Genomic DNA, 13,647 nt, shown 5'->3' with positions numbered 1-13,647 from the left:
ATACTTGGCTATCAGTTATACAACACACATTGGAGAGGGCAGGGTGGGGCTTGTCTTTCAATTTGCAGTAGGTGGGAGGCTCTGGATGCTGTGATCCAGGGCAAATGCATCCTGGAGGACATTCGTTCAGAGAGATGGAGCTGGAAGCCAGGCTGCAGACATGTTGAGGGTAAAGTGAGAAAGTTAACCAAGCACTTTATTCTGGGAGACAGTGATTCCCTTCTGGAGAGAGCCTTTTGTTTGCATCAGTGGACAGGGTCAGGAGGGTGTAAGTGCAGGTCTGGCAGGTAAAGGGGATCTGAGAGAGGGCTGCAGGTGGTAGGAGCTAACTGGTTGGGCAGTGGGAGTAAAAACAACATTGGGGAGGGGGAGGTGGTGGTAAGGCACAGAACAGTGACAGGGATGGTCTCCCTTCTCTGCAGTTGTCAGCAGGAGCACAGATGGCATTGGTGACTGTTTTTTTGCCAGGATTCAGGAACCGATGTGTTCAGAGCTGGAGAAGTGGGAAAGGGAGGTTGCAGTGGGTGTGGTCCAACAATGTCAGGAGGCGAGAGCCTCTGCTGAGGGCACATGAGAAGTTAGAAACTACTGGTACAAAGCAGAACATCAAAGCTCTGAGTTGCACGGTGGCTCAGTGGTTCAGACCAATCACTCACAATGTCAGGGACCTGGGTTTGGTCCCACTCTTGAGCAGCTGTCTGTGTGGTCTTTAACACGTTCTCACCCTTCTGTCTGCGTGAGTTAACTCTTGGTGCAGTTCAGAGTGGATCAGCCGTGCTAAAGTGTCCACATATGTGCAACTGAGGGTCGGTTAACCATGGGGAACTGCAGGAAAAACGGGTGGGTCTGGATGGGATACTGTTTGGAAGGTCAGTCTGAATTTTATGGGCCAAATGGCCTGTCAGGATTATATGATTCTACTGCATTAGCCAAGCATCTATTGAGAAACAATTGCCTCAGGTCTGCTGTGGGTGGAGTGGGTTCCAATCCATGAGACACTGACATCAGTCCTGAGGAAGGTGGGATTTGTGCTGTCAGTCTCCCAAACTTTTGGTCCTCATCCACTCTCTCTCCTCACACTCTGCACCTACCAATTCTCTGTGCTCAGCCGCCTTCTCTTTCTTCCCCTCATTTTCTGCACCCCACCCTCTGTCCCCTGTCATTTTCTCTCTCTCTACCCTCACTCCCCTGTCCATTCTCCCTCCCTTCTACCATTCCATACTTTCTCGTGCCCTCTTTGATTGATGTATCTCTTTCTCAGGAAAGAGAGAGAATCGATAGTGATGACTCTAACTGGAAGACAGGGGTGCACAAGAAATGGCTGATCTTTAAAATTAAGAACAGCTAAAATGATAGATTCAGAAACATTGTTAACATCTAAAAGCATATTAATTTATTTTTTAAAAAGCTGCAGTCATGTTTCTGAAACTTGCATTGAAATAAACGCATAGAGTCATACAGCACAGAAACAGATCCTTCAGTCCAACTCGCCTATACCCTCCAGATATCCTAAATTTATCTTGTGACCTATTTGACAGCATTTCGCCCATATCTCTCTCACACCTTTCTATTCAGATACCCATCCTGACCCCGATGCCTTTCAAATGTTGTAATTGTAGCAGCCTCCACCACTTCCTCTGGGCAGCTCATTCCATACACACACCACACTCTACCTGAAAGTTACCCCTTAGGACAGTTTTAAATCTTTCCCCTCTCACCCTTAACCTATGCCGTCTAGTTTTGGACTTCCTCTACCCTGGGGAAAAGACATACAAAGCCGGACGAAATTCAAAAGGAAAAAAATGTCAAGCCACAGGAAAAAATAAAATTGTGGCTGCAGCTTTTTTTCTCCTATTGACATTTGGACGCTTAAAATCTGTGTCACACCAGCACCTCCACAGAGCATACTGCGCATGCTTCTCGGTGTCAGCGACATCTGCGCATGTGCAGCGGTGTCAGCAACAACTGCGCATGTACTGCAGTGTCAGCAAAAATACTGAGCATGCTCTTTGCTGTCCGCGGAAACGGTGCTTGACTTCCTCCTGAAGGACCAATGGTGAGACCCGGAGGACCAGAAGGAGCCTGGTCCTCCGGCCATTCAGAACAGCCTCTTTGTCTGAATGCGGAAGTTGTTCAGAGTTTCTCAAGATGCGGTTGTTTCTCTCTCCCTTTGAATGAAGATTGAGCTTCACCCCCAGACTGCAACTTTGTCCAACATCTGTGGGTACGGTACTCTCTTTTCTCACCCACTTTTTCATTCTGGGATTCAGTTACTGGCTTGCACGAACTGAAGGGAAAGGGAGTGAATCCAGGGAGGGGACAGACCTTGGAAAAGTTGGTCCACGTCTGTGTCTCATTTGGCAAACGCACAGCAAATGCAGTACCACAATGTAAAGTTAAAGCCTATTTTAAAAAAGGCAGAAAGTAGGTGCATGGTTTAAATGAATAATATATTGGTATGTGGAGAAAGTGAGGACGGCAGATGCTGGAGATCAGAGTCAAGTGTGGTGCTTGAAAAACACAGCAGATCAGGCAGCATCCGAGGAGCAGGAGAGTCGATGTTTTGGGCACGAGCCCTTCATCAGGAATGATGTGTGGATGTACAAAGGGACCTCACCGTCCTTCTTCACCAGTTGTCAGGTGCAGCAAGCAGTCAGCAAGGCAATAGGAATTGAGTTGAAAATGGGGTTGACTTCCTGCAATTGGGGGGTGGGGTGGTCATTGAATATATTCAAGGCTGAGGTCATCTGACTTTTGAACAACAAAGAAGTGGATGGTTATAGGGGAAGGCAAGAAAATGGTTTTGAGACCATTACAGAATCATACAGCACAGAAATAGACACTTCAGTTCAACTAGTCCATGCTATGTTCGCATAAACTAATCCCATCTGCCAGTGTTTGGCCCATATCCCCCTGTCACAAAGCTGGTCCTTCTTCTCAAGGATACTGTGTCCTTGGTTTTTTTCAGAGTGGTGGTAAAATGGCCCTGGGCTCCAAAATGGATGGTTTAATACAGAAATGAAAAGGGTATTGGTCGGCTTTTTTGTTTACACGTCAACAGTTGAGACTTTAGGCCCAAGCTTTTATGTTTTCGAAGTGACCTGCATAATGAAAGACAAGTGATCTGTTGTGAAAGCTGAGGCCTTGTTTCAGTGAGTTCAGCAGTGGACTGTGTGGAGAAAGGTTGTTAAACTCTCTCTCCTTCTGCCCTTCTAACTTTGACCTGTCAGCCTCTGTTTCAGTTTTACTGTATGTTTAAATGGTTTGTTTATTGGGACTGTTGTGTACATTTGGAACAGCATAATTAAATCTAGTTTAGACAGACTGAGTTCTGTGGGTATTCTATATTCTGTTCTTTGTGTTTCATTCTGTATTCTTGTGAATACATTTATCTGTTTTAAATCCTGGTAGTCAACCTAGCTAACCTTGGGTAATTTTCACTGTGCAGTTACTGAAACAAACAGCAAAGTTACGGTCTGTGCTGCCTGCTTCAGAATGTTTTGAGTGGTCTGGCCTAGTCCATAACACCTCCAAACCTTTCCCATTCATGTCCTTATCCAAATGTCTTTTAAATGTTGTAACTGTACCTGCATCCCCGCTTCCTCTGGACATTCATTCCACATACGAACCATTCTCTATGGGAAAACAAAGGTGTCCCTCCTGTCTTTTTAAAATCTTTCTCCACTCACCTTCAAAATTTGCTCCCTAACCTTGAAACCCCCACTCTAAGGAAAGGAAACCCATCATTCACCTCATCTATACCCTTCATGACTTTATAAAGCTTGATAAGATCACCTCTCAACCTCCTATGCTCCAGTAAAAAAGGTCCCAGCCTATCCACCAAGATGTAGGTATATTCATATCCAGTTCAATGTTGGTGCAGATCTGTTCAATGTTGGTGCAGGCTTGAAAGACCAAATGGCCTACTCCTGCTCCCAGTTCTCTCTCACTATGTCCAGGACAGCAAGAGACCATAAGACCTAGGAGCAGAAATTAGGCCATTCAGTCAATCAGGTCTGCTCCACCATTCAATCATGGCTGACAAGTTTCTCAACCCCATTCTCTTGCTTTCTCCCCGCAACACTCAATATCCTTGATACACAAGAACCTATTTATCTCGGTCTTGAATATACTCAGTGACTTGCCCAACACAGTCTCGGTGGCAATGAATTCCATAGGTTTCACACTCTCTGGCTGCAAAGGTTTCCCCTTTATCTGCGTTCTAAAAGGTCTTCCCTTTACTCTAAGGCTGTGCCCTTGGGACCTAGTCTCTTCTACCAATGGAAACATCTTCCCAACATCCACCCTGTCCAGGCCAATCAGTATTCTGTATGTTTCAATTCGATCCCCCAAGCGTGGGCTGTAAATCAGTGTAAACCAGACCCTTCAGGATGATGTACAGCATGGATTAGATTCAGCAAAGTGAGAATTGAGGGAGAATGTGGGGATGGAGATGTTCAGCGTTTAGGAAATAAGAGAGGAAAAGAAAGTTCAATCTAAATTAGAATTGAATGGATGGGCTGATGGGCCGAGGAGTGTCAGATAAAGTTTCATTTCGATAAATGTGAGGTGTTGCATTTTGGGAAGGCACATCAAGGCAGGATTTACACACTTAATGGTAAGGCCGTGGAGAGTGTTCCTGCATCAAGAGACCATGGAGTGCAGATTTGTAGTTCTGTGAAAGTGGAGTCACAGGTAGACACGGTAGTGAAGAAAGCGTTTGGTGGCACTTGCCTTTATTGAGCAGAGCATTCAATACGGGAGTTGGGAGTCATGTTATGGCTGTACATGACATTAGTTAGGCCACTTTTGGAATACTGCATTCAGTTCTAGTCTCCTATGTTAGAAAGATGTTGTGAAACTTTAAAAGAGTTTGGAAATGATTTACAAGGCTGTTGCCAGAGTTGGAGGGTTTGAGTTATAGGGTGAGGCTGAAAAGACTGCGGCTGTTTTCCCTGGAGCGTAGGAGGCTGAGAGATGACCTTAGAGGTTTATAAGGGGCAAGGATAGGAGTCCAAAATGAGGGAGAGAGAAAAAGAAACTTACACTGCAGGAATCTGCACAGTTACTGGACATTGCAGTGCATCTGGGAAAGGATAATGAACAGCAAACTTCACAGCTGACCATGGAGGAACCTGTGTGGGGGAGCTCACAGAACAGGGACAGAGAAGTGTATAGTCTTTAACGTGTAACCCAGCTGTAAGTCTGCAGTCGTGAATGGAGTGGATTCTTTCTTGATTATATGTTTTACTGACATCTGTCTCTTGATTAAATTTTGATAATAAAAACCACAAGAACTGTGTTAGCCCAGAGCACATTTTTAGAGCAAAAAGACGGTGCTATTTTCTGGGTCTGTAGATTGTGAAGGAGCAAAGGTGGCCTTTATGAGAGTGATATGCTCTTCCTGTCAGATGTGGGAGAGGCATCTGGATAGGTATATGAATAGGAGGGGTTTAGAGGGTTATTGGCCAAATGCTGGCAAATGGAACTAGATTAATTTTGGATATCTGGTCGACATGGATGAGTTGGACCAAATGGTCTGTTTCTGTGCTGTGTCTCTCTCTGACTCTGGCTTGCCACTAACGTTTGCCACGTCTCTATGTTCAGTTTCTTTCTGGTGTCGGTGTCAATACCTTCTTGTCTCATTCCGACCCCACCTCCCCCCTGGATTGACAATGATGACTTTTGTAATCTCTTTTTACAGACTATCTGAAGATGGAAGTTTCAAAATCAACAGCTTATGCTTGACTCTCCTGCTCCTTGGATGCTGCCTGACCTGCTGTGTTTTTCCAGCACTACACTTTTCGACTCTGATCTCCAGCATCTGCAGTCATCATTTTCACATCAATGTCTGACAGTCACTCAATCCATCGGGACAGCAAAGATTTTCAACTATGATTCTGTGAGATGGAGCAATGCTTTTTGGTTCCTATTTCATAATGTTTTCAACATCAGTGGGACTGGATGAGAGACCCTACTGTTGCAGTGCACTGAGTGTGGAGCCAGAAACAGTTATACGGCCTGGAAAGAGGAATTCACACCGGGGAGGGGCTGTACACACGTTTGTGTGTGGCTGAAGCTTCAGCCATGGAGAAACCTGAGGAATCCTGCCCCATGGAGAAACCGTGGAAGTGTGGCGACTGTGGGAAAGGCTTCAGTTTCCCGTCTGCACAGGAGACTCATTGGCGCAGTCGCACCAGGGAGAGGCCATTCCCCTGCCCCGAGTGTGGGAAGGGGTTTACCAGCTCCTCCAACCTGATGGCCCACTTGTGGGTCCACACAGTGGAGAGTCTGTTCTCCTGCCCCAAGTGTGAGAAGAGCTTTGCCCAGGCCTCTACCCTCGTGGCCCACCAGCAGGTCCACTCTGGGGTGAGATCCTTCCCCTGCCCTGAGTGCGGGAAGGCCTTCAGCAAATCCTCCAACCTGCTGGCCCACCAGCGGGTCCACACCGGGGAGAGGCCGTTCTCCTGCCCTGAGTGTGGAAAGACCTTTATCCGCTCCTCCCACCTGCTGACCCACCGTTGGGTCCACACGGCGGAGAGGCCCTTCAGCTGTTCTGAGTGTGGGAAGGCCTTCAGTAATTCCTCTGCCCTGCTGACCCACCAGCGGGTCCACACCGGGGAGAGGCCATTCCCCTGCCCTGAGTGTGGGAAGGGCTTTAAACTCTCCTCCAACCTGCTGAGGCACCAGCGGGTCCACACCGGGGAGAGGCCGTTCCCCTGCCCCAAGTGCAGGTGGAGGTTCACGTTGTCCAATAACTTGCAGAGACACCAGAGGGGGCAGCAGCAGATTCCGCCGGCGACACTGATGTGGGTCACCCCCAGGACTGAACCTCCTGCCCGTTCTGGCAGTGGGTGCAGGGGGAGCGTCAGGCTTTGTTTTCTGCGAGACAGCACCCCCACATCCCTCCCATCTTCCCCCAACCCCAGGTTGACGAACGGGCGGCACAGTAACTCAGTGATTAGTGCCACTGTGTCACATCGTCAGGGACCGGGGTTCGATTCCACCCTCAGGGTGACTGTCTTTGTGGAGTTTGCACATTCTCCCCCCATGTCTGCAAGGGTTTCCTCTGGGTGCTCCTACAATCCAAACATGAGCAAGTGAATTAGCCAAGCTAAATTGTCCCAGAGTGTTCAGGGATGTGTCGGTGCAGTGTATTGTTTAGGGGGTAATGTAGACTAATGGGGTAGGGGAATGGGTCTGGGTGGGTTACTCTTCAGAGGGTCAGTGTGGACTTGTTGGGTCGAAGGGCCTGTTTCCCTGTTGGATTCTGTGAGCTTTGCTTGCAGTGCTGCTCACTGAGCCCAGGACTGCACGTTCCCACTGAAGTGATCCGCTCAAACCTCAGATGGCATCCAAACCAATGTACCAAACTAAAGGGGTAGCCATGGGCACCCACATGGGACCCAGCTATGCCTGCCTCTTTGTCGGGTACGTGGAACAGTCCATTTTCCTCAGCTACACCTGTTCCTCCAGTACATCGATGACCATATTGGTGCCACTTCATGCTCTCATAAGGAGTTTGAACAGTTCGTCATCTTTATCAACACCTTTCACCCTGACCTCAAATTCACCTGGACCATCTCCCTTTCCAGGACCTCTCCATCTCTGGCAACCGACTAACCGTGGACATCTACTACAAGCCCACCAACTCCCACAGCTACCTAGATTACACCTCTTTCCCCCCCCCCTGTAAAAACGCAATCCCTTATTCCCAATTCCTCCACCATATCTGTTCCCAGGATGACCAATTCCACCGTAGAAAATCCCAAAGGGCCTCCTCCTCCTTCCAAGTTCGCAATTTCTCTTCCCACGTGGTCGACAATGCCCTCCAGCACATCTCCTCCACATCCTACAACACCGCCCTTGAACCCCACCCCTCCCAATGGAACAAGGACAGAACCCACCCCCCCACCATCCTCCCCTTCCACCCCACCAACCTCCGGATACATCACATCAGCCTCTGCTCCCTACAAACGGACCCCACCACCAGGTATATTTTTCTCTCCCCACCCCTACCAGCATTCCAGAGAGGCCATTTCCTCTGCGACTCCCTCGTCAGGTCCATGCGCCCACAACCAGTCCACACCCCACTCCCGGTCCCTTCCCCGCCACCACAGGAAGTGTAAAACATGTGTCCATACCACTCCTCTCACCTCCATCCAAGGCCCCAAAGGATCCTTCCACATCCAACAGAAATTTACCTCGATCTCCACCAGTGTCATCCACTGTATCCATTGCATCCAATGTGGGCTTCTCTCCGTCGGAGAGACAGGACGCCAACTTGTGGATTAGACAATAGACAATAGACAATAGATGCAGGAGTAGGCCATTCAGCCCTTCGAGCCTGCACCGCCATTCAATATGATCATGGCTGAACATTCCCAATCAGTATCCTGTTCCAGCCTTATCTCCATAACCCTTGACTCCACTATCTTTAAGAGCTCTATCCAATTCTTTCTTAAATGAATCCAGAGACTGGGCCTCCACTGCCCTCTGGGGCAGAGCATTCCACACAGCCACCACTCTCTGGGTGAAGTAGTTTCTCCTCATCTCTGTCCTAAATGGTCTACCCCATATTTTTAAGTTGTGTCCTCTGGTTCAGCACTCCCCCATCAGCGGAAATATGTTTCCTCCTGCCAGAGTGTCCAATCCTTTCATAATCCTATACGTTTCAATCAGATACCCTCTCATTCTTCTAAATTCAAGGGTACACAAGCCCAGTTGCTTCAGTCTTTCTGTGTAAGGCAATCCTGCCATTCCAGGAATTGACCTCGTGAACCTACGCTGCACTCCCTCAATAGCCAGAATGTCTTTCCTCAAATTTGGAGACCAGACCTCTACACAGTACTCCAGGTGTGGTCTCACCAGGGCCCTGTACAGCTGCAGAAGCACCTCTTTGCTTCTATACTCAATTCCTCTTGTTATGAAGGCCAGCATGCTATTAGCCTTCTTCACTACCTGCTGTACCTGCATGCTTGCCTTCATTGAGTGGTGGACAAGAACACCCAGATCTCTCTGAACAGCCCCTTTACCTAATTTGATACCATTGAGGTAGTAATCTGCCTTTCTGTTCTTGCCACCAAAGTGGATAACCAGACATTTATCCACATTAAACTACATCTGCCATGCATCTGCCCACTCACCTAACTTGTCCAGGTCACCCTGTAATCTCCTAACATCCTCATCACATTTCACCCTACCACCCAGCTTTGTATCATCAGCAAATTTGCTAATGTTATTGCTGATACCATCTTCTATATCATTTTACATATATTGTAAAAAGCTGCGGTCCCAGCACGGATCCCTGCGGTACCCCACTGGTCACTGCCTGCCATTCCGAAATGGAGCCGTTAATGACTACCCTTTGTTTCCTATTATCCAACCAATTCTCTATCCAATCTAGTACTTTGCCCCCAATACCGTGCGCCCTAAATTTACTCACTAACCTCTTGTGTGAGACTTTATCAAAAGCTTTCTGAAAGTCCAGGTACACTACATCCACTGGATCTCCCTCGTCCATCTTCCGAGTTACATCCTCAAAAAATTCAAGAAGATTAGTCAAGCATGATTTCCCCTTCATAAATCCATGCTGACTCTGTCCTATCCTGTTACTATTATCCAGATGTGCCGTAATTTCATCCTTTATAATAGACTCCAGCATCTTTCCCACCACTGAGGTCAGACTAACTGGTCTATAATTTCCTGCTTTCTCCCGCCCACCCTTCTTAAAAAGTGACACAACATTAGCCGCCCTCCAATCCTCAGGAACCGACCCTGATTCTAGTGAACTCTGGAAAATAATCACCAGCGCATCCACGATTTCCTGAGCCACGTCCTTCAGTACCCTGGGATGCAGGCCATCAGGTCCCGGAGACTTATCAACCTTCAGACCTAACAGTCTCTCCAACACCAAATCCTGGCAAATATAAATTCCCATAAGTTCAGGTCCACTCTGTTTCCGAGAACCACTCTGGGACACCCACAAACCCCACCGCCCTGTGACTGAACACTTCAACTCCCCCTCCCATTCCATCAAGATCATTGAGGTCCTGGGCTGTCTCCATCCCAAACCCTTACCACCTGACACCTGGAGGAAGAACACCTCTTATTCCACCTTGGGACCCTGCAACCACATGGGATCAATGTGGAATTCAAAAGTTTCCTCATGTATCCTCCTCCTCCTCCTCTTCTCCCCCCCCTTATCACAGCCCCAAGCCTCCACTCGCCCTCCTGACCTGTCCATCACCTTTCCCATCTATCCGCCCCACCCTCCTCTCCGACCAATCATCTTCATCTGCTTATCACATTCTCAGCTACCTTCTCCCCAACACCACCCCCCCCTTCCATTTATCTCTCAGCGCTCCCGGCCCACAAGCCTCATTGCTGATGAAGGGTTTATGCCGTAAACGTCAATTTTCCTGCTGCTTGGATGCTGCCTGACCTGCTGTGCTTTTCCAGCACCACACTCTCAACTCTGTCCACCGATGTTGTCAGAGATATAGGACCTGCTCCAAACTGATCCACAGTCCAGTTGATGGGACAGGAACAGCTTCCTTTCTTGGGACAAGTCTCCCGAAGAGAACTTGCTGGCTAACTGATGTACTGAACTTCACAGTGCCCTACTGCTCTCAGTTATCTGGAAGGTGTCCACACATGTGCCTAAGGTGGTGCTCGAGACCTTTAATATCTCTTTGGGATTGATCCCCATTCATTTGAGGCTGTGTAGTCATACAGCCTGGAAACAGACAGTTCAGTACATGATCCCCATCGAAACTAGTCCCACCTGTCTGCTCCTGGCCCTTATTCCATAGTCATAGTCATAGAGATGCACAGGACGGAAACAAACCATTTAATCCAACTCATCCATGCTGACCAGATATCCTCATATAATCCTACCGAAGGATGCAGGATTACGAGTTCTCTTTGGCAAGAGACCTTAACAAGCTGTAGTAATGGACTCAAAGTATGCAATCATATTTCATCTCATATTTTAGAGACATGGTAACTAGATTTAGCCTGTCTACAATAATATATATAAAGAGGAGGGGATCATAACACAGGTAATGGAAAAACGAATAAGGAATGGAAGGGGTGGGGGAATTGCAGCTAAAATACAGTGAAATGGGGGGATTTCATTCAAACCTAATTTAGAGGTATGTATGAAAATATAGAGACTGCAGTACTGAACATGACAGTAAAATGTCCCTTTCCGAAAGTAGCATGTGCAAGAAATCAGACAGAGATACATAAAATCCCGACAGTGCAGAAAGAGGCCATTTGTCCCATTGAGCCTGCACTGACACACGAAAGAGCATCCCACCCAGGATCATCCCGTTCGCCTGCATTTAGTATGACTAATCCACATAACCTACACATCACAGAGCAATTTTGCATGGTCAATCCACCTGACCTGCACATCTTTGGACTGTGGAAGGAAACCCATGCAGACAGGGAGAACATGCAAACTCCACACAGACACTCACCTGAGGCTGGAATTGAACCTGGGTCCCGAGTGCTGTGAGGTAGCAATGCCAAGCACTGTGCCACCTCAATATGATATAAAATTTAAACAAAAACAAATGCTCTAAGCTGCAAATTTGTCCATGTGAAGAACTTACTGCAAATAATTTGAAGCAAGATCCGTATGAATTGTGTTTTGGGAGAGATCTAGAACATATTTCACTAATGATTGAAAATCTTCGACCTTTGGAATGGTCTGCAAGAGAGTGTGTTGGAGTCAGATTCAATTATGGCATTCAAAAGATCGTTGGATCATTAAACTGAAAAGGAAAGTAATCAGTGTTCGGTGAAGAGTAGCACTGGATACTGTGGTGATTATAATTAGGTCAGTCAGGCGAGTTCCCTTATTGGGGGTGTTCACCTGCTCTTCTTAACATTTCACTTCAATAACCTTAAGATTCCCAAAATCTGTCGAGAGCTTTCTCTGTTCAAGTGTCTACTCGAGTGACTCAGTGTCAAGTTTTGTTTATGAATTGTTCCTCTGATATCTCATGAGAGGGGCGATTATATTAACAGTGGTATCTAAATAGTTGTGGGTCATAATGTGCTCAAGTGAGAAAAACATAAACTGACCATTCTTAAATATTCATTTTTAAACCATGGAAATAAAATTAATGTTTGGAAAATATGCAACTTGTCATGTATGAAGAAGATCAGAAATAGGAATGGGAATAGGTAATTGACTGTTGAGATGCTCTGTCTTTCATCACCATCCATGGCTGATCATTTATCTGAATTCTTTTTCCTGCCCGTTTTGTTTTCCATGTCTTCACCTGATGAAGAGGCTACGCTCCAAACGCGTGTGATTTCAAATAGACGTGTTGGACTATAGTTGTGTGATTTATGACTGAAAAAAATTGAGTATGTTATTACACATACTGGAGCAGTGGGATTTAAACCTGAGCCTCAGGGCTCTATGGGAGACTACAGCTGCATCACAAAAAACCCTCTGTAGTAAATAGGTCCTCTTCTGTTGAATGAGAGGAAACACCTTCCTCCTCAACATGAGACATGACCACTGTACCCCCACAGCCCATTACAGTAAATTGAGCCCATCTCCTGTTGAATGAATGAGTGAGAACACCTTCCTCCTGAATCCCTCGAGCCCATTGGAGTAAAGGGGCGGGGACAGTGAAGGGCCTGCGAACCTCTCCACCAGTCCCAAAGGCAGCGGTCGGTGCGGACGAATCGGAGAGCGACATTCCGGGTTGTGGCTTCCTTTTTGACTGCAAAGCCGGCCGCCATTGGTCAGGTGGAGTAAGGCGCGCTCTGATTGGGCGGGGCGTGGATGACGCGCTACAGTGAAGGAGGAGACGGAAAGAAGAAGAAAAACAAAGATGGCGGCGCGAGGCTGCGGTTTTCTCATCGACTCAGCGGGCGGTTTCTGACGGAGGGAGGGGGGCAGACAGGTATCGTTTACCTCAGAAAATACCTTTAAAATACATTTCAAATTAAAGTCGGAACTTTTCAAACAAAAGTTGTGAAGAAAAGGAGACAGTCCCCGGTGGTGGGGGGTTTATTGTTTATTTTTGTATAATTTCCGGGGCCCGGGAAGGGGGAGGTGACGGTTACCGGGTGAACGAGAAAACAAATTAAAAATGTCGGCGGTGGAGGAGAGAGAGCCGGCGCCCGCGGCTTCTTCGGCGGCGGCCGGAGCCCAGGAGCTCAACAACCCCCCGGAGCTGGAGGAAGGTCCGAGCTCCAAGAAGCGGGGGGTCCGGCTGGAGGCTGGATTTGCTCAAGGCTTGTATCTATTAACTTATTTAAATGGTACCTACTGTATGGGGCTATGGTTTACATTAAAACCGGAGGATCATGTCAGAGTGTTTGTTTATATTGAGCAGTTGTAGTTGGTAAAATACACTCCCTGGAGGAGCACCTTCTATGATGCTGCATTTCTTACCTTCTGCCCTTCCCCCATTTGTTATCTCACATCTCGATTTTACATTTTATTTGGTCAAATTTAATTTCATATTAATGAGACTTGGTATTCACTGTGTTATTAATTTGTTTGTTGGATTATTGTAAGAAAAAATTAATGGTGTCATGTCATTTCTGATGTCAGAGTTTGACATTAAATGTGCAGATGTGAATATCAGTAAGTTATGAAAATAAATCAGGAAC

The 13,647-nt window shown here is 47.1% G+C and overlaps 1 protein-coding gene across 2 annotated transcripts in view; it reads left to right on the top strand.

Moving 5' to 3' along the window:
- The first annotated feature begins 2,064 nt into the window (after positions 1-2,064).
- LOC140460369 (uncharacterized) overlaps positions 2,065-13,647 on the top strand; it is a 25,045-nt gene continuing 13,462 nt past the window's right edge. Inside the window, exons 1-2 of one of the 2 annotated variants that reach the window (XM_072554877.1) lie at positions 2,065-2,224; positions 5,705-12,932. In XM_072554877.1, the coding sequence (XP_072410978.1) occupies positions 6,088-7,104 (1,017 nt within the window). In that variant the 5' untranslated portion in view covers positions 2,065-2,224; positions 5,705-6,087 and the 3' untranslated portion in view covers positions 7,105-12,932. Of the gene's footprint in view, positions 2,225-5,704; positions 13,267-13,647 lie in introns of both variants that reach the window. The other variant, XM_072554876.1, reaches the window with a different exon arrangement.

Source organism: Chiloscyllium punctatum, chromosome 36, assembly GCF_047496795.1.
Source record: "Chiloscyllium punctatum isolate Juve2018m chromosome 36, sChiPun1.3, whole genome shotgun sequence".
Lineage (NCBI taxonomy): Eukaryota > Metazoa > Chordata > Chondrichthyes > Orectolobiformes > Hemiscylliidae > Chiloscyllium > Chiloscyllium punctatum.
The sequence above is the reverse complement of the archived record's forward strand: the minus strand, read 5'-3'. Positions and strand labels throughout refer to the sequence as shown.